Genomic DNA, 26,001 nt, shown 5'->3' with positions numbered 1-26,001 from the left:
TTGGTTTATAGAAATCCTATTGAGTTTTTGCACATTGGTTTTTATTCTGAAACTTTACCAGTTGTTTATCAGATTGAGGAGCTTTTGGGCAGAGACTATGGAGTTTTCTAAGTATAAACTCATATCATCTGCAAACAGAGATAGTTTGACTTCCTCTCTTCCTATTTGGATGTCTTTTATTTCTTTCTCTTGCCTGATTGCTCTGGCTAGGACTTTTAGTACTATGTCGAATAGGAGTGATAAGAGTGGGTATCCTTGTCTTATTCTGGTTCTCAAAGGGAATACTTCCAGCGTTTGCTCATTCAGTGTGATGTTGGCTGTGGGTTGACCATAGATGGCTCTTATTATTTTCAGGTATGTTCCTTTAATGCCTTATTTGTTGAGGGTTTTAACATGATCTCTTCACTTTCTTGCCAACACTTGTTATCTTTCATCTTTTTGATGTTGATCAAAGCACACACAATTTCAGTTAGGCAGGAGGACCAAGAGATCTAGTATACATGATGGTGACTATAGTTATAACAATCTATTGTATATTTGAAAATTATTGAGAGTAGATTTTAAGCATGCTCACCACCAAAAGAAATGATAAATGTGTGAGGTAATGCATATATTAACTGGCTTGATGGAGCCATTCCACTACGTATACATATATCCAAATGTTGTGTTGTGCAGCATAAATATATACAAATAAATAAATATATTTTTATTTCCAATAAAATACACTTATTTCATGTATCTGATCCCAAACACATGAAATCTGGCAGATACTCTTTTTTAAGTTGACATATTCGATAAATGGCACTGGGTTAACTGGCTAGCCACATGGATATTTTATTTATTTATTCATTCATTCATTTAGAAACAGAGTGTCGCTCTGTCACCCAGGCTGGAGTGCAGTGGCGTGATTTTGGCTCATTGCAACCTCAGCCTCCTGGATTCAAGTGATTCTCGTGCCTCAGCCTCCCAAGTAGCTAGGAGGCGTGCACCACCATGCCTGGCTAATTTTTGTATTTTTAGTAGAGATGGGGTTTCGCCATGTTGCCCAGGCTGGTCTCGAACTCCTGGCCTCAAGTGATCTGCCTGCCTGGGCCTCCCAAAGTGCTGGGATTACAGGTGTGAGCCACTGCCCTTGGCCCATATGCATATTTTCTTTGTCAATTTAAAAATGAGCATCTGCCAGATTTCATGTGTTTGGGATCAGATAAATGTATTTGGGATCAGATTGAATAAATGAGGAAAATCGTATCATAGTCCCTGACTCAAGGGCAGGGTGCAGTGAAGGGAAGTAGATGGAGAAGATGTTTCTTGAGGGAGGGATGGGTCTCATCCACGCCTCTTTGCAGCTGTGAGCACAGGTTCTGGTGCAAAGGAAGGGCTGATGCACGTTTGGGGACTGTATCTTCTGGAACTCATATTTTTTGGTCATCCCTGGGTGAAGCCCAGTGGAGAGATTCAGAAATGCAAGGGTCCTGCCTGGGAGAAAAGCTGAGTGGAGCCACAAGGCTGAGGTTCAAAGGGACTTTTTGCTTATTTGCCACACACTGCTGGGTACATAGCAGGCACTCAACAAATATTTGTGGGACGAATGAAGGAATAATGTGCACAGTTCAAGAGAAAAATGAAATGGGGAAAGACGAAGGAGCGTTCACCCCAACCAAGCACCTACTCTGGGCCAGCATCCTCACACATAGTGTGTCTCTTACTGGAATAATCCAGGCCTACTTTACAAAATGGAAAATGAGGTCCAGAGAGGCCAAGCTGCTGGTCCAGGGTCACAGCGCCCCCACCAGGTAGGGCCGCAAGATGCAGCTGAACTGCAACCTTAGTGTCCCCACCCCAGCCCCTGTCTCACAACTCATCTCGTTTCCTGTGAACCCAGCCCCATGTCTCATTTCTCTGGGCACCCAGAAGCAGCAACAAAATACTTTTCTCTGGCCAGGCCCGGTGTCTCACGCCTGTAATCCCAGCACTTTGGGAGGCCCAGGCGGGTGGATCACTTGAGGTCAGGAGTTCAATACCAGCCTGTCCAATATGGTGAAACCCCGTCTCTACTAAAAATACAAAAATTAGCTAGGCGTGGTGGCGGGCACCTATAATCCCAACTACTCGGGAGGCTGAGGCGTGAGAATCACTTGAACTTGGGAGGCGGAGGTTGCAGTGAGCCGTGATAACATCACTGCACTCCAGCCTGGGTGACAGAGCGAGCCTATGTCTCAAAAAAAAAAAAGAAAGAAAGAAAGAAAGAAAGAAAGAAAGAAAAACGATAGCAGCATCCAGAGGGTTAAAAAACACATCAAGTAATAGAATGTATAAATTAGTTATACTTGTTTTGGCCGGGTGCGGTGGCTCATGCCTGTAATCCCAGCACTTTGGGAGGCTGAGGCAGTAAGATCCCTGAGGTCAGGAGTTTGAGATCAGACTGGCCAAAATGGCCAAACCCTATCGCTACTAAAAATACAGAAGTTAGCTGGGCGTGGTGGCGCGTGCCTGTAGTCTCAGCTACTGAGGAGGCTGAGGCAGAAGAATCGCTTGAACCCGGGAGGTGAAGGTTGCAGTGAACTGAGATGGTGCCACTGCACTCCAGCCTGGGCGACAGAGCGAGACTCCATCTCAAAAAAAAAAAAAAAAAAAAGCTGCCAGCCAAAACCCACTAAAACCAAGATGGTGACCAAAGTGACCTCTGGTTGGCCTCACTGCTCATTATGCATTAATTATAATACATTAGCATGCTAAAAGACACTCCCACCAGCACCATGACAGATTACAAATGCCATGGCAACGTCAGGAAGATACCCTATATGGTCTAAAAAGGGGAGGAACACTTATTCTGGGAATTGCCCACCTATTTCCCCAGAAAACTCACGAATAATCTACCCCTTGGTTAGCATATAATCAAGAAATAACTATAAAAATAGCCAACTAGCAGCTCTCGGGCTGCTCTGCCTATGGAGTAGCCACTGTTTCATCCTTTTGCTTTCTTTTTTTTTTTTTGAGACAGAGTGTCACTCTGTCTCTAGGCTGGAGTGCGGTGGCACGATCTTGGCTCACTGAAACCTCTACCTCCCGGGTTCAAGCGATCTCCAGCCTCAGCCTCCTGAGTAGCTGGGATTACAGGCGTGCACCACCATGCCCAGCTAATTTTTGTATTTTTAGTACAGATGGGGTTTCACCATGTTGGCCAGGCTGGTCTCGATCTCTTGACCTTGTCATCTGCCCGCCTCTGCCTCCCAAAGTGCTGGGATTTACAGGCGTGAGCCACTGGGCCCGGCCCATCCTTTTGCTTTCTTAATAAACTTGCTTTCACTTTATGGACTTGCTCTGAATTCTTTCTTGCACGAGGTCCAAGAACCCTCTCTTGGGGTTTGGATGGAGACACCTTTCCAGTAACAACAGTTTTTGAATTTGACAGTTTATTCAGGTCTGAATCTTAAACTGAGTCTGTCGGAGGCATGTGAACCAGAGCAACTCCATCTTGAATAGGAGCTGGGTAAAATGAGGCTGAGACCTACTGGGCTGCATTCCCAGGTGGTTAAGGCAGTCTAAGTCATTGGATGAGATAGGACGTTGGCACAAGATACAGGTCATAAAGAGCTTGCTGATAAAACAGGTTGCAGTAAAGAAGCTGGCCAAAACCAAGATGGCGACGAGAGTGGCCTCTGGTGGTCCCCACTGCTACACTCCCACCAGACCCACGACAGTTTACAAATGCCATAGCAACGTCAGGAAGTTACCATATATGGTCTAAAAAGGGGAGGCATGAATAATCTACCGCTTGTTTAGCATATCATCAAGAAATAACCATAAAAATGGGCCACCAGCAGCCCTTGGGACTGCTCTATGGAGTAGCCATTCTTTTATTCCTTTACTTTTTTTTTTTTTTTTTTTTTGAGAGACAGAGTCTCACTCTGTTACCCAGACTGGATTGCAGTGGCGCTATCTCGGCTCACTGCAACTTCATCCTCCTGGATTCAAGCGATTCTTCTGCCTCAGCTTCCCAAGTAGCTGGGATTACAGGCGTGCACCCCTATGCCAAGCTAATTTTTGTATTTTTAGTAGAGACAGAGTTTCACTAGATGTTAGTCAGGCTGGTCTTGAACTCCTGACCTCAGGTGACCTGTCTGCCTCGGCCTCCCTAAGTGCTGGGATTACAGGCATGAGCCACCATGCCCAGCCCTTATTCCTCTACTTTTTAAATAAACTTGCTTTCAGCTTAGGGACTTGCCCTGAATTTTTTCTTGTGTGAGATCCAAGAACCCTCTCTTGGGGTCTGGATCAGGACCCCTCTCCTGTAACAACTCCTTGTGAGAATTTTCTGTTGGCGAAAACCAAGGCATTGAAGGAGGGAAGCATTTCCACACTGTGAGAATGGGGCAAGAGAACATGGTAGGCTGACAGAGTTAAATCCTTAGGTTTCCCTGCCTCGTCACCCCTGGTCTGGTCCACCCTGGGTCTCCACTTCAGCAGAACCTGGCTCTCAAGCTTGGGAATAAGTTTAACCCCTTGAAGGCGATTTTCTTTTTGAACTGTGGGTGTGGCACCCTGCTTATCTGAACAAGCTCATTTTTTGCCTTTTTGTGTTTTGATTCCTTTATGGAATATTGCTGTCATATAACTCTGTTTTTTTCATGCATTTAATAATTGTTCTTGCTGCTGTGTCTTTATCTTCTTGTATGAAAAGGAATAGATTGAATGATAAGGTATGAGAAACCCTTACTTTTGTTGCCAACAGCCTCATCCCAAAGGTCCTCCCTCCTGTTCCAGTCTTGCCTGGCCTGGCCTCCCCTCCTGCTCTGACGCCACGGGATCCTTGGCTCCACTGGGCCCCCAAAATCACTGAGCTAAAGGGAAAATTCAAGCTGGGAACTGCTCAGGACAAACCTGCCTTCCATTCTATTCGAAGTCATCCCTCCAGCTCACTGAGATAGACGCATATTCTGATTGCCTCCTTTGGAAAGGCATATTGGAAACTCAGGAGAAGGCAACCACTTGCCTCTCCGTGACCTGGAAGCCCCCTCCCTGCTTCGAATTGTCCCCATCTTTCTGGATAGAACCAAATACTCCTTATATATATTGATTGATGTCTCATGTCTCCCTAAAATGTATAAAACCAAACTGTTCCCTGACCACCTTGGGCACATGTCAGAACTTCCTGAGGCTGTGTCAGGGGTGCACGTCCTTAACTTTGGCAAATAAACCTCCTAAAATGATTGAGCCTTGTCTGGGCATTTTTCTTGATGGACAACACTGTGTGGAATTTCCCCTAGTCCAGGAGGAAGAAAGAGGAAGGGCCCAGTGAGTACTGATGAATGCCAGTGTCCACTTGCAAATGTCACCCCACCCCCACCCCCAATCCCCAGAGGTCCTTGTTTGAAATGCTTGTTCTCGGGCGCTGTAAAGAATAGCACTTGAACATGAATTTAATTTCTTCAGCAAGGCCAGTTTCTTACTTTCCGCAGAAAAGATACACTTGCTAGCAGTTTTTGCCACGAGAGTACACTGAACAAAAGAGACAAGGTCATTTATAACTTGACGCGTCTACCCTACTGCTGTGTCCAGTTACCATTAGCTGGAACAAGACCTCACACTCTGTATTTATCCCGATCAGCTAGCAACTTAGAACTTTTTTTAAAAAGGCAAAAGCAGAAGAAAACAAAAGAAAGAAGTAACTTGTAGAACGCTAAGAAAAGTAAAAACACCTTCAAATAAAGAACAAGCTACGACCTAATACTTGGTTAGACTGGTATACGCATGCCAAAGCAAATATTTAAGCTAAAATGTAAAAGCTAGGAACATAAAGTACATCGATTTCTTTATTACAGCTAGCAAATATTTAAGAATATTAGTACAAGTCTTTAAATAAATTTTGCTTCTAAAACAAGTTATTGTTTGTAAAAAGTAAAGTAGAGGTTCCTCTTCAAAAGCTTTCCTTCCCATTCGATTAGGAATAAATAGTAACTTCTCTTAAAAGCAAAATTTATTCAAAGACCTGTGCTAACATTCTTAAATATCTGCTAGCCATAATAAAGGAATCAATATACTTTATGTTCTTAGCTCCCACAATTTAGCCTAAATATTTGCCCTGGCATGCTTATACTGGTCCAAGCAAGCATTAAGTCATAGCCTCTTCCTCTTCCTTATTTGAAGGTGTTTTTACCTTTCTCAGCATCCACAAGTTACTTCCTTCTTCCTCTGTTCTCCTCCACCTTTGCCTCTTTTAAAACGTTCTAAGTTGCTAGCCAATCGGGACAAACACAGAATGTGAGGTCCCGTTCCAGCCAATGGAAACTGGACACAGCAGTAGGGTGGACACCTCAGGTTATAAATGACCCTGTCTCCTTTGCTCGGTGTACGCTCGTGGCAAAACTGCTGGCGAGTGTACCCTTTCGGCAGGGAGTAAAAATGGCCTTGCTAAATAAATTAATGTTAAAGTGCCATTTCTTTATGGCACCAAAAACCAAGCATTTCAAACACTATTTATTCTTAATTAGATGAAGAAGGAAGTCTTTGAAGAAGAACCTCTACTTTTCTTTTTACATCCTGACACGAGGAAGACAACAAGCCCAGTTGCCAGGAACCGCCCATTTGGGCTCCACGCAGCCAAGTGTCTTCTCGGGTCTCCTGTCATTCTAACCCCAGGGGGCGGGACCTGAAGCGGTATCCAATCAGGGGCACTAGGGGCCGTACTAACTATCCAATCAGGAGCGTAGCCGTAGCCGGCGGACGTGGCGGGCTGTGGAAGCTTCAGTTTCTGGCGGTTTCTTTGTTTTTTGGGGTTTGGGGTCTTTGCTGCTCGCGCAGGCCCTCCTCCCCGCTAATCCCCGTCGCCGCCCCTCTGCGACGTGAGCAGGCCCAGGGGAAGACGCCGGGACACCCGGAAGCCGGAAATGCTGAGTGTGCGGGGCCGGACGTCCCGAGACCGGAGGAGGAGCTGGTGGAACCAGCCGGATCTGGCTGTGGCGGGACCCGGGCCTGTCCGCTGCGACTCCGGGGTCTGGGACCCGAGTTCCCCTGGAGCGGCTCGGCCCTCGGTCCTCTCGGCCGCAGGGTGGGGCTGGGCCGGCAGCTGGGACTCCGGGAGTCCTGTCCTGTCCCTGCGCAGTGACTGTCGCCCCAGAGCCCTCTCTGGGCAGCTCCGCATCTCCCCAGATTGTGCGGGGGCCACGGGAGGATCATGGGGGGATCCCGCCTCCGGCCTGGGGATCCTGTGGGAGGAGCCATGGCCTGTGGGCTCCCCAGTCCCGCCTTTCCCCCCGAAGGCGGCCCCCGCTTCTCCCTGAGTCTTCCAAAAGGTGTGCGAAGCCGGGTCTCCGCGACCCGGTCCCCCAGCCTCGCTCGCCCTTGGGCTGGCCGTAAATCCTGTAATGAACGTTTCCCTCCCCGCATTCTCTAACGCCAGCGTCTCCACTGCAATCCACATGGTTCTCAACTGTTAGTCCCTTTGTTGTACGTTTCAAATCGACGTGGCATTTAAATGATCATCGTTCCACAGAGCAGTGGCTGACTCTTTTAGGAAGATTTCTTTTCTGTCACCTTTTCACATATAAGGAAAGGAAAGGAAAACCACATGAAACGCCTCTGTTTACAAAAGCCTTTGTGCCGCTACTTTTATCTTAGACACCTCATCAGACTGCCTTTGGGTTGAGGTTCCTGTCACGCGTGTCCGTATAGAAGACACCCAATCAGGCTTTGTGTGAGCAACAAGGCTGTTAATTCACTTGGGTGCAAGTGGGCTGAGTCCGAAAAGAGAGTCAGCGAAGGGAGATAGGAGAGGGGCAGCTTTATAGGGCTTGGGTAGGCGTGGAAAGTTACAGTTAAAGGTGGTTATCCTCAGCAGAGGAGGGGGTCACAAGGTGCATGGTGGAGAGATGATGTGACTCATTGTCCAGGAGAAGAATGTCACAGGGTTGATTGATCAGTTGGGGCAGGGCAGGAACAAGTCATAATGGTGGACAAGTCATAATGGTGGAATGTCGTAAGGTGGGTTAATTAGCTAAGGCGGGAACTGGCTGTTTCACTTCTTTGTGGTTTTTTGGCTGCTCCAGACTTCTTGGCTCCTGCAGGCCACCTGGACGGATATGTGCAGGTCACAGGGGTTACAATGGCTAAGCTTCGGCTCACAGGCCTGACATTTTTGTCTTTTTATTTATAAAATATGAAGTTGTAGGAAAAGATAAAAAAAAAAGTGTAAGTTCCTTCTGGGGATTACTGGGGTAGAGCTGATATTTCTCCGGACTGCTTCAAGTGTGACCAGGGACTGCGTGGACACCTTAAAGAAAATTTTATAATGAGTCTAGTAAGTTTCGGGTCTAGGGTGCATTTTTATGTAGCTAACAAGGTGCCAGTTAGCGTATTTTTGAGCTTGGAACTGCCCTAATAAAATAAGTTCTCTAAAAACAGTAATCAGGCATATTAGCTTTAATGTAGGTGGCGATGAGTTTTTAGGCCAAGGAAGGAATAATGTTTTATGTACCAAAGCCTTTTGTCCCCATTTTCCGTCATACGAATAGTATTCCCTGTTGCTAAGCCGATGATATATTACCCTTTTCCCATAGGTGTGAGTGGCGGTCTGAATGGAGAAGTTCAATAGTTCTGATTGCAGATCCTATGCAGGAGAGATAATAAGGAAAATAATCTTTGTCTCCTGGATTAAGCTGAGGCTGGCAAAGAGTGAAATGTCCCAAGCCCTCTAACAACAAACGACATACTTTGTGTTGTCCTGGATGCTGGTCTGGTTGCCAAATATGTGGAACTGGCCCTGTATGCATGTACTGTTGTCCATTTCATAAGAGTAGGCTTGAGAACACCATGGGCAAGGATCTGATGGTTGCCAGCCTAAGCGTTTTAGACTTTTGACCCAGAGATTTTTTTGTTTTGGGTGTGGAAAAAATTTTAGAGGATAGGGTCTCAAGATATAATCCTTTTTATAGGCGGCAGGTCTTAAGAGATGAGGGTCCAGAGGAACGGATGAAGCCTGCTTGGAAGCATGCTGGGATGGCCGTTTGGAAGGAGTGTTGCATGGAAGCATGGCCTTGACTGGGCGCTGCCAGGAGCTTAAGGGTTGTAGGTTGTTTGTCTGATCGGCTCTCGGCCTAATCTTGTGGCTTCCAGGAGGAAGAGGAGAGATCAAGCTGGCTGGCTGATGGGCATGGCTTTATTCTGGAATGGTGAACCCAATGGAGAGGGTCCTGCAGATGGACGGCAGTTGGTGTGCTATAAATGACTGGGTAGGGTCTGGTCCATTGAGGCTGTAGAGTTTGAGGGGTCAGACTTTTGACAAGGACTGATCGTCCAGCTAGGGTGTCTTCATATGGCTGGGAATCTGGAGTAGGCAAGAGAAGATTAGCAGCTTGGCAAATTTCCTGTCTAGCCTGCTAGAGGACTGGAAGATAGTTGCCCAGGGGGCTGGTGTCTGGAACAAGATTGTGGCTGAGTAAGAAGGTGCATCCATATAAAATTCAAATGGGTTGTACCCTGTGGCTTCTCAAGGACAGACCCTAATTCTGAGGAGGGCAAGTGGGAAAAGTACTGTCTAGTCCTTTTTAAGTTGGAGGCTGAGCTTGATGTGGTGTGTTTTTAAAAGACCATTCATCCGTTCTACCTTTCCTGAAGATTGAGGACGGTAGGGGGTATGAAGTTTCCACTGAATACCAAGAGCCTGAGAAACTGTGGAAGTAGGGAGGCCAAACTGGGGGATTATATCTGTCAGAAGGGAAGAAATGACTGTAGTAGCCTTTTCAGAGCTAGTGGGAAAGGCCTCAACCCATCCGGTGAAGGTATTGGCCCAAACCAGGAGGTACTTAAATTTACAGACACGCAGCATATGAATAAAGTCAATTTGCCAATCTTGTGTCAGAGGAAATCCATGAGCCTGATGCGTAGGAAAAGGAGGAGGCCAGAGAAAACCTTGGGGGTTCGTGGCATGGCAGACAGAGTATTGAGAGGTGATGGTTTTAAGGATGGATTGCCATGATGGGAAGGAAATGAGGGGCTGTAGGAGGCCAGCCAGAGGCTTATATCCTATATGGAAATGGTCATGAAGGGAAGAGAGAGTAGGCTGGGCTTGTGAGGCAGGAAGAACGAATTTTCCATGATCTAAGAACCACTTGCCCTGAGTTGGAAAAGACTGGTAGAGCAGGTTTTTTTAGAAGAGGAGTAGGTGGGGGTGATAGAGAAGAAAGAAAAGTACTGGCCTTTTGGGGTGAGGGCTAGAATATTTGCAGGCGTGGAGGCATTTGCTGTTTCTTTTGCTGTCCTGTTGGCGTAGGCATTTCCTTTAGCAATAAGATCAGTTGGTTTCTGGTGTCCTTTACAATGAATGACCCCAGCTTTGGCCAGCAAGAGAGCAGCATTAAGGAGGGCCTTTATTAGAGAGGTATTGATAATGGAAGAGCCTTGTGTGGTGAGAAAACCTCTTTCAGTCCAAAGGGTAGCATGGTTGTGGAGGATGTGGAAAGCGTATTAGGAGTCAATATAAATTTTAATGTGCATTCCTTTGGCGACAGAGAGTGCACAAGTTAAAGCAATCAGTTTGGCTTGTTGGGAAGTAGTGGAGGGAGGAAGTGCAGCAGCCTCAATAATAGAGGTATGGGACACGACAGCATAACCAGCTTTAGCTGGCGAGATTTGACTGGGTTTAGAGGAACTGCCATGAATAAACCAAGTGTGGTCTGGATTTGGGATTGGAAAAATAGAAATATGAGGAAAGGGGGAAGATGCTATGTGTATTAGGGAGATATAGTCATGTTGGCCAGGGCTTGTGTTGGGTGCTAAGTGAGAAGCTGGGTTGAAATCGGGCCCGTGGGCAGTAGTTACTGTTGGGGTTTCAATAAAGAGTGAATAGAGCTGGAGATGTCGAGGGGCAGACAATAAGTGTGAAAGGAGTGAGGAGGATATTAATGCTTGAAGGTTGTGAGAACTGTAGAGGGTAAGTGGAGCATAGCCTGTGATTTTGAGGGACTCTGGAAGTGTTAAAGCGGCGGCTGCCACCACATGTAGACATGAGGGCCAGCCTAGAATTGTGAGGTCAAGTTGTTTGGATAGAAAGGCTATAGGTCGTGGGCCTGGCTCCTGTGTGAGAACTCCAGCAGCACAGCCTTGTGTTTCAGCTGTGTGTAAGGAAAAAGGTTGGGACAAGTCAGGGAGTGCTAGTGTGGGAGCTGTTTCTAGGGCCTTTTTGAGAGAATGAAAGGAAGCATGGGGAAAGGACTTACGGTCTATGGGATCAGCTAAATTACCTTTAGTGAGTTTGTAAAGCAGTTTGGTTAGAATGGCAAAACCTGGTACCCAGAGTCAGAAGTATCCAACAATGCCTAAGAAGGAAAGGAGTTGTTGTTTGGTGGTGGGGAATGGGGTCTGGGAGATTAACTGAACACAGTCTGCAGGAAGAGTGCGTGTATGTTGATGGAGGACTATGTCGAGATATGTAACACTAGGGGAGGAAATATGAGCTTTAGAGGGGGATACTCGGTACCCCTTTGAGTAGAGATATTGAAGAAGTAGGATAGGATAGTGTCCTGCTGGGAAGATTGGTAAGAAGGGCTGCAAAGAAGAAGGTCTTCAACATATTGAATAAGGTGGGAGGCAGATGGGCAGGAAGAAAGTAAGTCATGAGAGAGGGCCTGACCAAAGTAGTGTGGGCTGTCCCTGAAACCTTGGGGTAGGACAATCCAGGTGAATTGCTGGGACTGGTGGGTGTCAGGGTCAGTCCAAGTAAAGGTGAAAAGAGGTTGGGAGGAGGGATGCAAGGGGATGGTAAAGAAGGCATCTTTGAGGTGATAACAGAATAATGAGTTGTGGAAGGGGGTATCGAGGAGAGGAGAGTATAGGGTTTGGCACAACAGGATGGATGGGAAGGACAATCTGATTTATGAGGTGAAGGTCTTGAACTAGCCTCTAGGACTTGTCTGGTTTCTGGATGGATAGGATAGGGGAGTTGTAAGGAGAATTTGTAGGCTTCAAAAGGCCACGTTGTAACAGGCAAGTGATAACAGGCTTCAGTTCCCTTTAAAGCCTGCTGCAGGCTGGGATACTGGTATTGAGCAGGGTAAGGGTGATTAGGTTTTAATGGAATGGTAAGGAGTGCATGGTCAGTTGCCAAAGAAAGAGTAGAAGTATCCTATACTTGAGGATTAAGGTGGGGAGATACAAGGGGAGGATGCGAAAGAGGCCTTGAATTGGGGAAAAGGACAGCAATGGGGTGTGGCTGTAGCCCAGCAATAGTCAGGGAAGCAGATAATTTGGTTAAAATATCTCAGCCTAATAAGGGAACTGGGCAGGTGGGGATAACTAAAAAGGAGTGCATAAAAGAATGTTGTCCAAGTTGGCACCAGAGTTGGGGAGCTTTAAGGGGTTTAGAAGCTTGGCCGTCAATACCCACAGCAGTTATGGGGGCAAAGGAAACAGGCCCTTGAAAAGAAGGTAATGTGGGGTGGGTAGCCCCCGTATTGATTAAAAAGGGGATGGACTTACCCTCCACCGTAAGAGTTACCCGAAGCTCGGCATCTGTGATGGTCCAGGGGGCTTCTGAGGCGATGGGGCAGCATCAGTCTTCAGCCACTAAGCCAAGGAGATCTGGGAAGGAGTCAGCCAGAGAGCTTTGAGCCAGAGCTCCAGGGACCCTAGAAGTGGCTGCGATATTAGTTGGACAGTCCGATTTCCAGTGGGGTCCCGCACAGGTGGGACAGGCTTAGGAGGAATCCCGGGCTGCAGGCATTCCTTGGCCCAGTGGCCAGTTTTGCGGCACTTGAAGTAAGGTCCATGAGATGGTTTTAAAGGAGTGCCTAGAGGCTGTGGTTTGGTTGCTCTGAAGTTTTTGTGTGCCGAAGGCATGGCTGGGGTTTGTCTTACAGCAGAGGCAAGCACTTGCAGCTCTGAAATACGTTGCTGCTTGGCTGCCTCTTCTCTATTGTTGAACACCTTGAAGGCGAGATTGATTAATTCCTGTTGTGGGGTTTGAGGGCCAGATTCTAATTTTTGAAGCTTTTTTTGTAATGTCAGGAGCTGACTGAGTGATAAAATGCATATTGAGAATAAGATGGCCTTCTGGCCCTTCAAGGTCTAGGGCTGTAAAGTTTCTAAGGGTAGCCACCAAACAGGCCATGAACTGGGCTGGATTTTCATCTTTACCTTGGGTGGCTTCTTAAAGCTTGTCATAATTAACAGCTTTGTATGCTGCCTTTTTCAGCCCTTCAGCTAGGCAAGAGACCATGTAATCTCGCCTAGCTATACCTGGGGAGCCTGTCTGGTATTCCCATCAGGGATCCTCTCAGGGAACTGCCCTGATGCCTTCTTGGAGGTCTGGCTCATGATGCCGGCAGGTGTTAGCGTGAGATTGGGCTAGGGTATAAACTCTTTCCTGCTCATCTGGGGAGAGGGTAGAGGTCAGGATGACATTTAGGTCACTGCAGGTTAAAGTGTAGGACTGAGTCAAATATTGGAATTCCTGTGTATATTTAGTGGGGTCTGATGATAAAGAGCCCAGACGCTGACTGGTTGGGAAAGGTCTGATAGAGAAAAAGGTATATGAACCTTTACTATGCCCTCAGCTCCAGCCACCTCTCTAGGAGGAAATTGTTGGGCAGGTGGGGGAGAGCTAGTCATGGAATGAAACTAAGCCGGACCAAGTTTGAGGAGGGGAGGTGATAGAAGAATTATAAGATGGGGGAGCGGAGGCTGAGGAAAAATTGGGACTTGATTCAACCTGCCAAGGAGTGGCCTGGGGAGGGGGAGAGAGGTCAGAGGGGTCTGCAGAAAAGGGGGATTCAGGGGACTCTAAGTTGGGGTAGAGACTGAAGGAACGGACAGGAGAGAAAGAAGAAAAATTTGGGATGAGTCACATTGGGAGCAGAGGCTTGGGAGGGAGCGAAGTGTAAAAAATGCCTGGACGCAAGGCACCTCAGACCATTTGCCCATTTTTTGACAAAAAATGATCTAGGTCTTGTAGGATGGAGAAATCAAAAGTGCCGTTTTCTGGCCATTTGGAACCATTGTCAAGTTTATATTGCGGCCAAGCAGTATTGCAGAAGAAAATAAGACGTTTGAGTTTTATATCAGGTGTTAGTTTAAGAGAAGTTTTTAAGTACACAGGCTAAGGGGGAAGAGGGAGGAATGGAGGGCGGAAGATTGCCCAAAGTGAAGGAGGTAAGTTTAAAGAGAAAAGTAGAGACACGGAGAAGGGTGGGGGTGAGCAGCCAAAGCAGGCGTCCCCGCAAATGACTTGCCACCATGGGAATGTGGGTGAATGACCAAGGCAGGCATCCCCACGGTGATCAGACACCAGTGGAATGTGGGTGAATAATTAGGCAGGCGTCCCTGCAGTGATTAGACACCAAGGGAAGACTGTCTTCCTGAGTCTGTGACCAGCGCCGGAGTTTTGGGTCCATGGATAAAATGTGTCTCCTTTGTCTCTACTAGAGAAGAAAAAGACTGGACAGGGAGATTGGAGGGTAGCGAGGGAGATTGGAGGGTAGCGAGAGAGGCTGGAGAAAAGAGTGAAGAGACCACTTACCCGATTTGAAATTGGTGAGATGTTCCTTGGGCTGGTCTGAGGACCCGAGGTCGCAGGTGGATCTCTTCACGGAGTGAGGGCCAGGACAGGGGGCCGGTCTCACGAAGGAGTCCCCCTGTCCCAGGTTTTGGCACCAAGTGTCACGCATGTCCATATAGAAGACCACCTAAACAGACTTTGTGTGAGCAACAAGGCTGTTAATTCACTTGGGTGCAAGTGGGCTGAGTCTGAAAAGAGAGTCAGCGAAGGGAGATAGGAGAGGGGCAGCTTTATAGGGCTGGGGTAGGCCGTGGAAAGTTACAGTTAAAGGTGGTTATCTGTTGTCAGCAGAGGAGGGAGTCACAAGGTGCATGGTGGAGAGATGATGGGACTCATTGTCCAGAAGAATGTCACAGGGTCCATTGATCAGTTGGGGCAGGGCAGGAACACGTCATAATGGTGGAATGTCGTAAGGTGGGTTAATTAGTTAAGGCAGGAATTGGCTGTTTCACTTCCTTGTTGTTTTTCAGCTGCTCCAGACTTCTTGGCTCCTGTAGGCCACCTGGACATATATGTGCAGGTCACAGGGGTTACAATGGCTGAGCTTCGGCTCAGAGGCCTGACGGTTCCCTTTTGGAAACGTTACAGGGTGATGTGACCTCAGCCCACCCTCTTATCTTTTCCTGGTCCTGGGTTTCAGAACTGCCTGGGGCTCATCTGAGATGCCCACAAGCTGCCGGGTCTCTTGGAGGGTCATGAATATCAGCTCCTGGGTCATTTCTTCCCAGAGGACAGCCCGAGATGTGCTTGTGGGGCCTCTCAGGGGAGCCGCTGGGTGCACCCCCTCCCCCTACCTCCTGGGAGGGAGGAGTCTCCTGGTATCTCCCTCCGTCATCTAAAAGGAAACCCTTTAGGACATTTAGCTTTTCTCACCCCAAGCCCAGTTTTCACTTCTTGGAAATACCTCTCTGGTCAGCCACTCAGATGCTGCTATTGAAGGGAAAAGACTGGAATGATCCCTGTCCTTTGAATCCTCTTAGCCTAGTGAAGGGAGAAAACTATGGCTAAGGACAGGAAAACCACCTTCACTGAGGTGATGCAAAAAGCTGAAACGCACACAATGCAGTGTCTTCTGGGAGGGTGGTCACTGAGTATATATGTGAGCAGCATAGGGTTTGGGGCATGTCTGAGGTTATATAGGATGACCTGATCTGACACTTGAGTCAGACTTGCCGGTATTCCAGTTTGCCCTACCCCTCCCTGGGTTTGTCACCTTGAAAATTTTTTTTTTCACTTACTTACTTATAATAGAGTCAGGGTCTCGCTACATTGCCCAGGCTGACCTCAAACTCCCGGGCTCAAGCAATCTTCCTGCCTCAAACTCCCAAAGTGCTGGGATTACAGGTGTGAGCCACTGCACCCGGCCTGAACCTCAGTTTTTAAAAAATTAAATATCAAATGGATTTTATTAGTAGAGTTTGATAGACAAGATAGAATATATCCAAGGAGGCAAGAAAGAGGTGTATTTCAGAAAAAAAGAAAAAAGAAAAGAAAAGAAATGTCTAGCCTTATATTTCATCCATTAATTTTTTTTTTTTTTGAGACAGAGTCTTGATCTGTTGCCCAGCCTGGAGTACAGTGGTGCCATCTCGGCTCACTGCAACCTCCGCCTCCCAGGTTCAAGTGATTCTCCTGCCTCAGCCTCCGGAGTAGCTGGGATTACAGGCACCTGCCACCACACCTGGCTAATTTTTGTATTTTTAGTAGAGATGGTGTTTCACCATGTTTGCCAGGCTGGTCTCGAACTTCTGACCTCAAATGATCCACCGGCTGGCCTCCCAAAGTGCTCGGATTACAGGCATGAGCCACCCATCATCCGATAAAGCTTTTAATTTACATTTTGTCTTACCCAGATGGCGTGTGATACATTTCTCATATTTGTTCTTTTCTTTTGGGTGATTTCAAATGGAATTCCAGGGCTTAGCCTTGAGAAGGCTACTGGGGCTGAGAATCTCAGCAAAGTAAGGAAAATCACTCTTCCATTATGGCTGCAGCGAAATGAATACATTTCCACAATAAAGTGTCATAGTTAAATTGGTAAATTACAAAGATTCATTAAAACATCCATTCTTCTCCTTTCCAGAGTGAGAACTTGTGACGGTGAATAACTCTTCTCTTTCCTGGTACCTGGACTTCAGAGATTAATACAAAATCCTGTGGGTCAGGACTTGGCAACACCAAGAAGCATTCAAATATAATGATTTATTCAACTGTGTATTGTCATGGAAATAATAATTAAATGACACATCTTTGTTGTTTGAAAGGGATAGATACTTGTGCTTCTCTTGTTGAGCTATATAAAATACAAGCGCCTTACAATTTGTCTTCCCTGCCTATCTATATGAACACTGAGTTTGAGGGATTTTGTTGGTTTCTTCAAACGCTGAGTATTTTCTTTTAAAAGTAAGTGAATAATCTTGACTCGAGAGCCGAAACCCTCACACAGTGACTTCATGTTAAGGCGACTCTTGAAAAAGCATCTCAGCTGGGCGTGGTGGCTCACGCCTGTAATCCCGGCTCTTTGGGAGGCCAAGGCGGGTAGATCACTTGAAGTCAGGAGTTCAAGACCAGCCTGAGTAACATGGCAAAACTCTGTCTCTACTAAAAATACAAAAATTAGCTGGGCGTGGTGGCAGAAACCTGTAATCCCAGCTACTCAGGAGGCTGAGGCAGGAGAATTGCTTGAATCCCAGAGGGGGCAGAGGTTGGAGTGAGCTGAGATCACGTCACTGCCTCCAGCCTGGGCGATAGAGCAAGACTCAGTCTCAAAAAAAAAAAAAAAAAAAAAAAAAAAAAAGAGAGAAAAAGAAGAAACACCTCAAAGGTTAGGAATGATTCTTTCACAGGGAGGAGCAAACAAGATTAGAGAGAAGGTGATGGTGGTGGTGGTGGTTGGCAGGGAGTTGACAGAGGCCAGAAGAAAGCTTTATCCTAAGGTCTGCCTCTTCTTCAGAGGGAAATAAAGAAGGCCTTGTATTTTGGCTAAGGGTGGGTTAAACATTTGCCTTAGGTTTAAAAAAAATTAAAACAAATTTAAAGATCTACTTAGCTTTTATTCGCAATTCCTGAACCGAAGAAGCATCCCATTCTATAAAATAGAATAAGAACTCCTGCTTTGTATAATGGAATAGGTGATTCTTGTAAGAGGAACAACAAAACAGAACAATTTAAAAAATCATTAGGTTACTTTTATTGTAAGCGTCCTTATTATATATCATGCCAGCTCAGGTTGGCTGGGTTTTATTTTTGTTTTTTTTATTGGTTGCTGTGACTCTCCTGCTCTCAGGAAAAACTGGTGCATTTGAGGATTTGCCTCCTTCCTTAAAGGTTCAGTTTGATTATGTGGTACTTAGCCTGAGTGACTCCATTTTGGTTTGTTCTGGTCTGCTGGGGCCTAGTGCAGGAGCTCAGTCCAAAACAGTGGCCTCTCATAAGTTTTGTTTAACACTTTCTTCTAAGAGTTGTTTGGTTTGAGCTGGTCCCTTTAAGTCTTTAATCCATTTTTATTTCATTTTTCTATGTTATATAAACTATGGGTCCAACTTTATTTTTTCACATGTGGCTATCCAGTTTTCCCAGCACCATTTTTTAAAACAGAGCAGCCTTTTTCCATTGCATTATCTAAGCATTCTTGTCAAAAATCACTTCACCATATATATATGGGTATCTTTCTTGGCCCCTGTATCTATTCCAGTGATGTATATCTCTGTCTTTAGGCCAGTACCACACTGTTTTGATTCCTGTACCTTGGAGTATTTATTTGAGGATTGTTGCATCAATAATCATAAGGGATATTTGCAAATCAAATATTGTATCATTGTCTTTATGGTCAGCACAATTTCGGGGCCTCAAGGAATAAACTAGAATATGTTCCTACCTCCTAAAGTTTTTGGAAGAGTTTGAGGAGGATTGCTGTTAATCTTCCTGAAGTGTTTGGTCTGTTTCATCGCTGAAACTATATGGTGCTGGGCTTTTGTGAGTTGAGGGGTTTTGATTACTGCATCAATCTCCTTATTAGTTGTAGATCTGCTCCAATTTTTTCTTTCTTTTTTTTGAGACGGAGTCTCGCTCTGTCTCCCAGGCTGGAGTGCAGTGGTGCGATCTTGGCTCACTGCAAGCTCCGCCTCCAGGGTTCACGCCATTCTCCTGCCTCAGCCTCCCGAGTAGCTGGGACTACAGGCACCCGACACCACGCCCAGCTAATTTTTTTGTATTTTTAGTAGAGACGGGGTTTCACCGTGTTAGCCAGGATAGTCTCAATGTCCTGACCTCGTGATCCGCCTGCCTCAGCCTCCCGAAGTGCTGGGATTACAGGCATGAGCCACCGCGCCTGGCCCAATTTTTTCTTTCTTTATGACTTAGTCACATGTTGTGTGTTTCTAGAAATATGCCAACTTCATCAATGTTATTCAGCTTATATGTGTGCCCATAGTGACTTCGTAAATGTGGCATAAGGCATGCAGCTGTCTCACTTGTTTTCTGCTGTTGTAATACAGAAGCCCTCTTGAAGTGGCAGTAAGGTGTGGGGTGTGGGGAAGCATTCCATTGACCTATGCTTTGGCCTCATTTTTTGGAATCCTGTGTTTCTGGGTTGTAGCTTTCTTAAGTACTTCTCATTCTCACCCTTCCCTAGTTGTGGCAGGGAGATTGAAGTGGGTGGAATTGGGTATTTCTCTTGCTTCAGGAGGTCAGCTCTGCCAGCATCCCAGTTGGTAGGCTTTGGGAAATAGTTTCTTTTGAAGGCAGGAGATGTCAAGAATAGCATTCTCTGGGCATATTTCAAAATGGCTAATCTTTCACATCTTCTGCCAAAAGCAGGAAGCAGTTTTTCTCTCATCTTCACTGGAAGAACTGGTAGGATTTCTGGAGGTGCATGTCACTAATTAGTGGGGACCCCTTAGGTCTGGGCCTCCTGGCATTTTTAACTCTCAAATTTGTCCACACTATCTCCAGCAATTCGTCAATACAAATTTAGGTTTTCCTAAATTTTACTGCTTCCAAACAGGTTTTTGCTTATTGGTTTCAGTTTTAGGAAATTATATGACTCTTTTATCAGTTGGGTTCATGGTATCCCATCCAAATTTCATATCCCATATGTTATCAAAGATCAAACTTTGTGAACAAACATTTCTAAGGATACGGAGTTTCAGGACTCCTAATGTTAAGTCTCTTCTGCACACTAGGTGGTAGGAGGACTTTTATGACAGGTGCTATAGACCCACTGTGTGAAGAGAAATTAGGGTGACCCAGGCAGTACATCCTACTCCCTGGACCCACCAAGGAGAGCTGTATTCCTGTTTCATGGTTGCTTTACCAAATAATTCTAGCATCGGAATTGCTATGTGAGAGGAAGTAAGTATACACAGAGTAAGAGGTGTGATAACCAAGTCATAGAAGAAATGTTTGGAGAACATGGAATCATGTGAACTTATTATGTGGTAAGTACAGATACCCAGGGCCGTCAGTCTCACCATCCTTTTCTACACATGTGGATGCTTCAGGACTCTGGCCTTTGAGGATGTGGCTTTCAACTTCACCCTAGAGGAGTGGGCTTTGCTGGGTCCTTCCCAGACGAAATTCTACAGAGATGTGATGCGGGAAACCATCAGGATGCTGGCCTCTGTAGTTAAGGGTGACAACATTTCTTTTCTTAGTCATTTAGAGAACAAGTCTTTCTTACTCATCAATTGAGCTGCTCAATGATTTGGAATGTAGAAAGGAAATACTTTGATAAATAAATAGGCAAAAAAATTAGCTGGTGTGCTGGCACACACTTGTAGCTCCCCCTAACTTGGGAGGCTGAGGTGGGAGGATTGCTTGAGCCTGGGAGGTAGAAGTGGCAGTGAGCCAAGATTGTGCCATTGCAGTCCAGTGTACCATGGTCATGGTGTACCATGAACCTAGAATTCAATAATTTTAAAATAATTTTATAATAATTCATAATGATTTTTCTCTATCTGCATTTTAGGAAAGAAATGGGAAGATGAGAACATTGAAGATCTGTACCCAAATCCTGGGAGAAATTTAAGGTAATTTTCAAGAGAAAGCAGTGTCCGTCAAGAGAATCGTAGACTGTCAGGAAATTCTAAAAACAAGCCCAGTTTCAATCTGTTTATTCTTAGAAAACTTTCTCTATAAATGTATACTTAAATGAGACATATATATGTTTGCAAAAAAAGTTTACATGGAAACACTATTATGAAACCACATATAGGCTAGGTGCAGTGGCTCACACCTATAATCCCAGCACTTTGGGAGGCCAAGAAGGGTGGATTGCTTGAGGTCAGGAGCTTGAGACCAGCCTGGGCAACATAAGGAGATCTATTCTCTACCAAAAAAAAAAAAAAAAAAATTAGCTAGGTGTGCCAGCACACACCTATAGTACCCCTTACTTGGGAGGCTGAGGTGGGAGGATTGCTTGAGCCTGGGAGGTAGAGGTTGCAGTGAGCCAAGATTGTGCCATTGCACTCCAGCCTGGGTGACAGAGCTAGACCCTGTCTTAAAAAAAAAAAGGAAGAAGAAACCCCATGTTAATATTTCTATTTTCATAGCAGCTGTAGTTGGGCGCTCTTGCAGACCATTCAATCCATTCATGGCCAAACAGTGGAAACAGGTTAGAAATCCTACCTACGCTTCCACTGATGATGTTAAAAACATAAATCCAGGAGGTTGAGGCAGGTGGATCACTTGAGGTCAGGAGTTTGAGACCAGCCTGGCCAACATGGTGAAACCCCGAATCTACTAAAAATACAAAAATTAGCCAGGTGTGGTGGCGGGTGCCTGTAATCCCAGCTACTTAGGAGGCTGAGGCAGGAGAATCGCTTGAACCTGGGAGGCGGAGGTTGCAGTGAGCCGAGATCGCACCACTGCACTCCAGCCTGGCAACAGAGTGAGTGAGACCCTGTCTCCAAAAAACTCCACATAAATCCAATACCCATCAATAACAAATAAATTATTTATAAAAATACTTAATAATGTACTTATTTTGTACAGAAATCATATGGTAGAGAGACCCTGTGAAAATAAAGAAGGTAGTCAATGTGGAGAAGCCTTCAGCCAGATTCCAGGTCATAATCTGAATAAGAAAACGCCTCCTGGAGTAAAGCCACCTGAAAGCCATGTGTGTGGAGAGGTAGGTGTGGGCTATCCATCCACTGAAAGGTACATCAGAGATTGCCTCGGACGCAAACCCTGTGAATATCAGGAATGTAGACAGAAGGCATGTACATGTAAGCCATGTGGGAATGCCTTTCGTTTTCACCACTCCTTTCACATACACGAAAGGCCTCACAGTGGAGAAAACCTCTATGAATGTTAGGAATTTCAGAAAACATTCACTTCCCCCCCAAACCTTCAAAGACGTGAAAATGCATAGTGGAGATGGACCTTACAAATGCAAGGTGGGTAGGAAAACCTTTGACTCTCCCAGTTCATTTCGAATACATGGATGATCTCATTCTGGAGAGAAACCCAATGTGTGTAGGCACTGTGGGAGTGCCTACAATCATTTCAGTTTCGTGTGTGTGCATGGGTGTGTGTGGCAAGGTCTCACTCTTGTCATCCAGGCTGGAGTGCAGTGGCACGATCTCAGCTCACTGCAGCCTCTGCCTCCCAGGTTCAAGTGATTCTCCTTCCTCAGCCTCCCAAATAGCTGGGATTACAAGCACGTGTCACCATGGCCGGCTATTTTTTGTATTTATGGTAGAGACGGTGTTTCACCATGTTGGCCAGGCTGGTCTCGAACTCCTGGCCTCAAGTGATCCGCCTGCCTTGGCCTCCCAAAGTGCTGGGTTTACAGATGTGAGCCACCACACTTAGCTGGGATTCTTCTTAGCAAGAGCTGAAAGACTAGGGTAAAAGGACTCAGGGCCCCAACAAGCCTGTCTTGAAGCTCTTTTTGATGGTAGGAGCACCCGGTGGCCAAAGATACCCATACATCACAAACATCTGGATAGAAGTAAGAGGTCTCCCTCCCATGCTCTGTCATTGAATGCACACCAAGTTTCTTGGGTTATATATTTGGCATTTCTGTAATTCCATAGAGATAATCATCAACAGTTTTCCCCAAGTGATACCTCCTTGGGGGCATCCTAATCCTTGAGCACTGGCATACTGTTTCAGTGCCAGTCTTGTGGCCATTTCTAGGCCTAAGTTTTCCAGTTTAAGTCCCCTCTCTGAGCCTTCTGGCTGGAAAATGTCTTTGTGAATCCACATCCACCCATGCTTTCGAAGAGTCAACAGAGATCCCAAGCGGCTGTGATGTGAGATGGTGGAGGAAGCAGTGGCAGAACCCAGGTCATGAGTGTAAGTGACCTCAGTTACTCCAATCCCTGCAGCTACATAAGAGCTCAGCCACCCACAGACACGGTCACAATAGTCTCACAACTGAAGAAGACGCCAAGGTTATATTTCTTCTTCAGCACTGGTTTTGTTGTGTCCCATAAGACAGGGGTTCCCCAAGACGCCCAGCTGGTACCGGTCTGTGGCTGTTAGATCTGGGCCACACAGCAGGAGAGTGGCGGAAGGGGTGGGGTGGGGTGAGCATTACCACTTGAGCTCCGCCTCCTGTCCACCACTATGAGATTCACCAACATAGTGAGATCCCATCGTTACCAAAAAAATTGTTTCTAAATTAGCCAGGCGTGGTGATGTGCATCTGTAGTTCCAGCTACTCAGGAGGCTGAGGTGAGAGGATTGCTTGAGTACAGGAATTCGAGGCTGCAGTGAGCCATATTCATGCCACTACATTCCAGCCTGGGTGACAAAGTGAGACCCTGTCTCAAAAAAAAAAAAAAAGAAAAGAGAAATACAGAAAGGGCTCTCTCAGCTCTCTGGCACATTCTGTCCCACAAGTCTAGACCTAGGGAAGGAGAAAGGTCAGGGTCCCTCTCCCAGCTGAGGGCTCCCAGGCAGAACCCCAGACTGGTGCACACGCAGAACCCTAGGCTGGTGCACACACAGAATCCCAGGCTGGCGCAAATGCAGAATCCCAGGCTGGTGCAAATGCAGAATCCCAGGCTGGCACACACGCAGGCTCCCAGACCCTGCTCCAGTGCCCTCTCTCCTCAAAGGAGACACAATTCAACTCATCCAGCTCTTTCTGCTTATGCACTTTATCATACAACTGAACACACAGATGCAAAGGCAGACAGATCTGAGCAATGCCACACAGTCGCACTGGCTCTGAAATGCGCACTGGCGGTGACACCCCCAGCCAGAACCAGAGACACCACCACTCATTCTGCACACACCTACGGAGCCCTTGCCAAATGCCTGGTGCTCATCTGGGGCTGGAATAAACTGGAGACACACAGCCATTCCATGTGCGAGGGCACTGTGTGTGCTGAATCGTGTCCCTCCAAAATTCATGTTCACTCAGAACCTCAGAATGTGACCTTTGGAGACAGGGAGGGGAACAACATACACTGGGGCCTGTTGGGGTAGGGCAGGGGTGGGGAGAACCTCAGAAAAATAGCTAATGCATGCCGGGCATAATACCTAGGTGATAGGTTGATAGGTGCAGCAAAGCACCATGGCACACATTTGCCTGTGTGACAAACCTGCACATCCTGCTCATGTACCCTGAAACTAAACTAAAGTAAAATAAAATAAAATAATGTGACCTTAGGTGGCAATAGAGTCTTTTGCAGATGTCATTAAGGTAAGGATCCAAAAATGAGATCGGCTGGGTGTGGTGGCTCACACCTGTAATCCCAGCACTGTGGGAGACCAAGGTGGGTGGGGTGGGGGATCGCTTGAATCCAGGAGTTCGAGACCAGCCTGAGCAACATGGCAAAACCCCATCTCTACAAAAATTAGCTGGGCATGGTGCTGTGTGCCTGCGCTAACAGCTGCTTGGGAGGCCAAGTGGGAGGATCAGTTGAGCCTGGGAGGTCGAGGCTGCAGTGAGCTGTGATCGTGCCACTGCACTCCAGCCTGGGTGACAGAGCGAGACCCTGTCCAAAAAATAATAATAATAAAAATAAAAATGAGATTATTCTGAATTAGGTTGTTTACTAAATCCAACAACTGGTGCCCCTCAAAGACGAGGGGAGGACACACAGAGGAAAAGGTCGCGTGAAGAGAGAGGCAGAGATTGGAGCGATGCAGCTACAAATCAATCAATGCCTGCAGCACCCGGAAGCCGGAAGAGGCAAGGCATCTTCTCCCTTAGAATCTTCAGAGGGAGAGTAGCTTTGTAGACGTCTTGCCTTAAGACGTCTAGCCTCCAGAACCCTGCAAGAATGCATTTATCTTGTTTTAAGCCACAAGGTTTGCGGCACTTTGAAATGGCAGCTACAATAATCTCATACAAGCGCACACAACTGCACACACACAGTGAAGGCAGGAGTACACATGGGTGATGCCTAAGTACACCCACAAGCATGGTGACACACTCAATGTCGCCCTCTTGGCTCAGAACCACCCTCCTCCACAACTTAGTACAGAGACCACTCCCCACCCCAGCATGGACCCTGGTGGCCACGACTGCTGTGGAAAGGGGGCTGCTCTAGGCAGTAGGTGGACTCTATGGGGGACTTGGAGTGAGGACAGGCTGACCCAGCCTGGAGTCAGGTGGCTGAGGCTATAGAACCCCTACTCCATATCATCCCATGCTCCCTCTGGTTTCTTTTCCCAAACCTGTGCCTCCCTCTGTTCCAATTTTCCCTGCTTCTCTTGCCTTCTCCCTTCCACCTCCCAGTACTCTTGCCACTTCATCCTGGAAAGCAGGTTTGGAAATAGACGACTCCACTTACCTTCATCAGAGACCTTTAGGGATGCCTTGCAGCCAGGCCTGTAAGACCTGTAAATGTAATGTAAATGGCCCTGGGCACAGTGCACCCAGGGTGAGAGCTTCATCTCTGCAGGCGTCTTCCCCAGTGGCAGGTTCCCAGAGGTGTCTTGAGGAGCCTGCCTGGGATGCAGGATGCAGGGTAATCGAAGTCCAAGGAGGGAGGCGGGGGACCTTGGGATTGCCCTCTCCATTCCTGCCTCCCTCCTTCCTTTGCTGCTTCCCTCCCTCCTTTCTTCCTTCTCTTCCTTCCTTCCTCTCTTCTTCCCTTCTTCCATCTTTCCTCCCTTCCTCCTGCCTGGGACCCCTTCCACCACTACTCACTCTCACCTATCTCAGTCCTGTTCTCATTTGAGGTTTCAGTTTTTACATCACCTCCTCCCTAAAGATCTCACCATCAAACCCTGACACCACCACCACCACCACCCCCTGCGGCCAGCGAGGCTGGGCTGGGCTGCCCCAATTCCAAGCATTTTGGAAAAATGGGACTGGATTCTGGGTGATGTTTCCCAGGATGGTGTCTCTTCTCCACGGATATCAGGAAAGGGATCTGGAGAGACACAGAGGTGTGATTCTCAGAAGAAGCATCCTCTATGGTTGCCTCTGGGAACACAAAGCCCACAGAGGGCAGGGAACAAGGCCAAGGTCACACGGTAGGTTC

The 26,001-nt window shown here is 46.7% G+C and overlaps 1 protein-coding gene across 6 annotated transcripts; it reads left to right on the top strand.

Moving 5' to 3' along the window:
• The first annotated feature begins 6,765 nt into the window (after positions 1-6,765).
• On the top strand, positions 6,766-24,138 carry LOC129138037 (putative zinc finger protein 861). Of its 6 annotated transcripts, none has more exons than XM_063800585.1 (3): positions 6,766-7,292; positions 20,517-20,577; positions 21,542-24,114. In XM_063800585.1, exons 1-3 carry the CDS (start codon positions 7,175-7,177, stop codon positions 21,864-21,866), a joined length of 504 nt encoding a protein of 167 aa, XP_063656655.1. In that variant the 5' UTR covers positions 6,766-7,174; the 3' UTR covers positions 21,867-24,114. The 6 variants fall into 6 exon arrangements, 2 of the variants coding, with proteins under 2 accessions (XP_063656655.1, XP_063656656.1); XR_010153554.1 differs by lacking the exon at positions 6,766-7,292 and adding an exon at positions 8,015-8,187 and having other exon boundaries at positions 21,542-24,138; XR_010153553.1 differs by lacking the exon at positions 6,766-7,292 and adding an exon at positions 8,017-8,296 and having other exon boundaries at positions 21,542-23,329.
• Positions 24,139-26,001: the final 1,863 nt, after the last annotated feature.

The sequence above is a fragment of the Pan troglodytes genome, chromosome 20, assembly GCF_028858775.2.
Source record: "Pan troglodytes isolate AG18354 chromosome 20, NHGRI_mPanTro3-v2.0_pri, whole genome shotgun sequence".
NCBI classification, from domain to species: domain Eukaryota; kingdom Metazoa; phylum Chordata; class Mammalia; order Primates; family Hominidae; genus Pan; species Pan troglodytes.
Note: the sequence above shows the minus strand (reverse complement) of the source record. Positions and strands in the feature narration are given on the sequence as shown.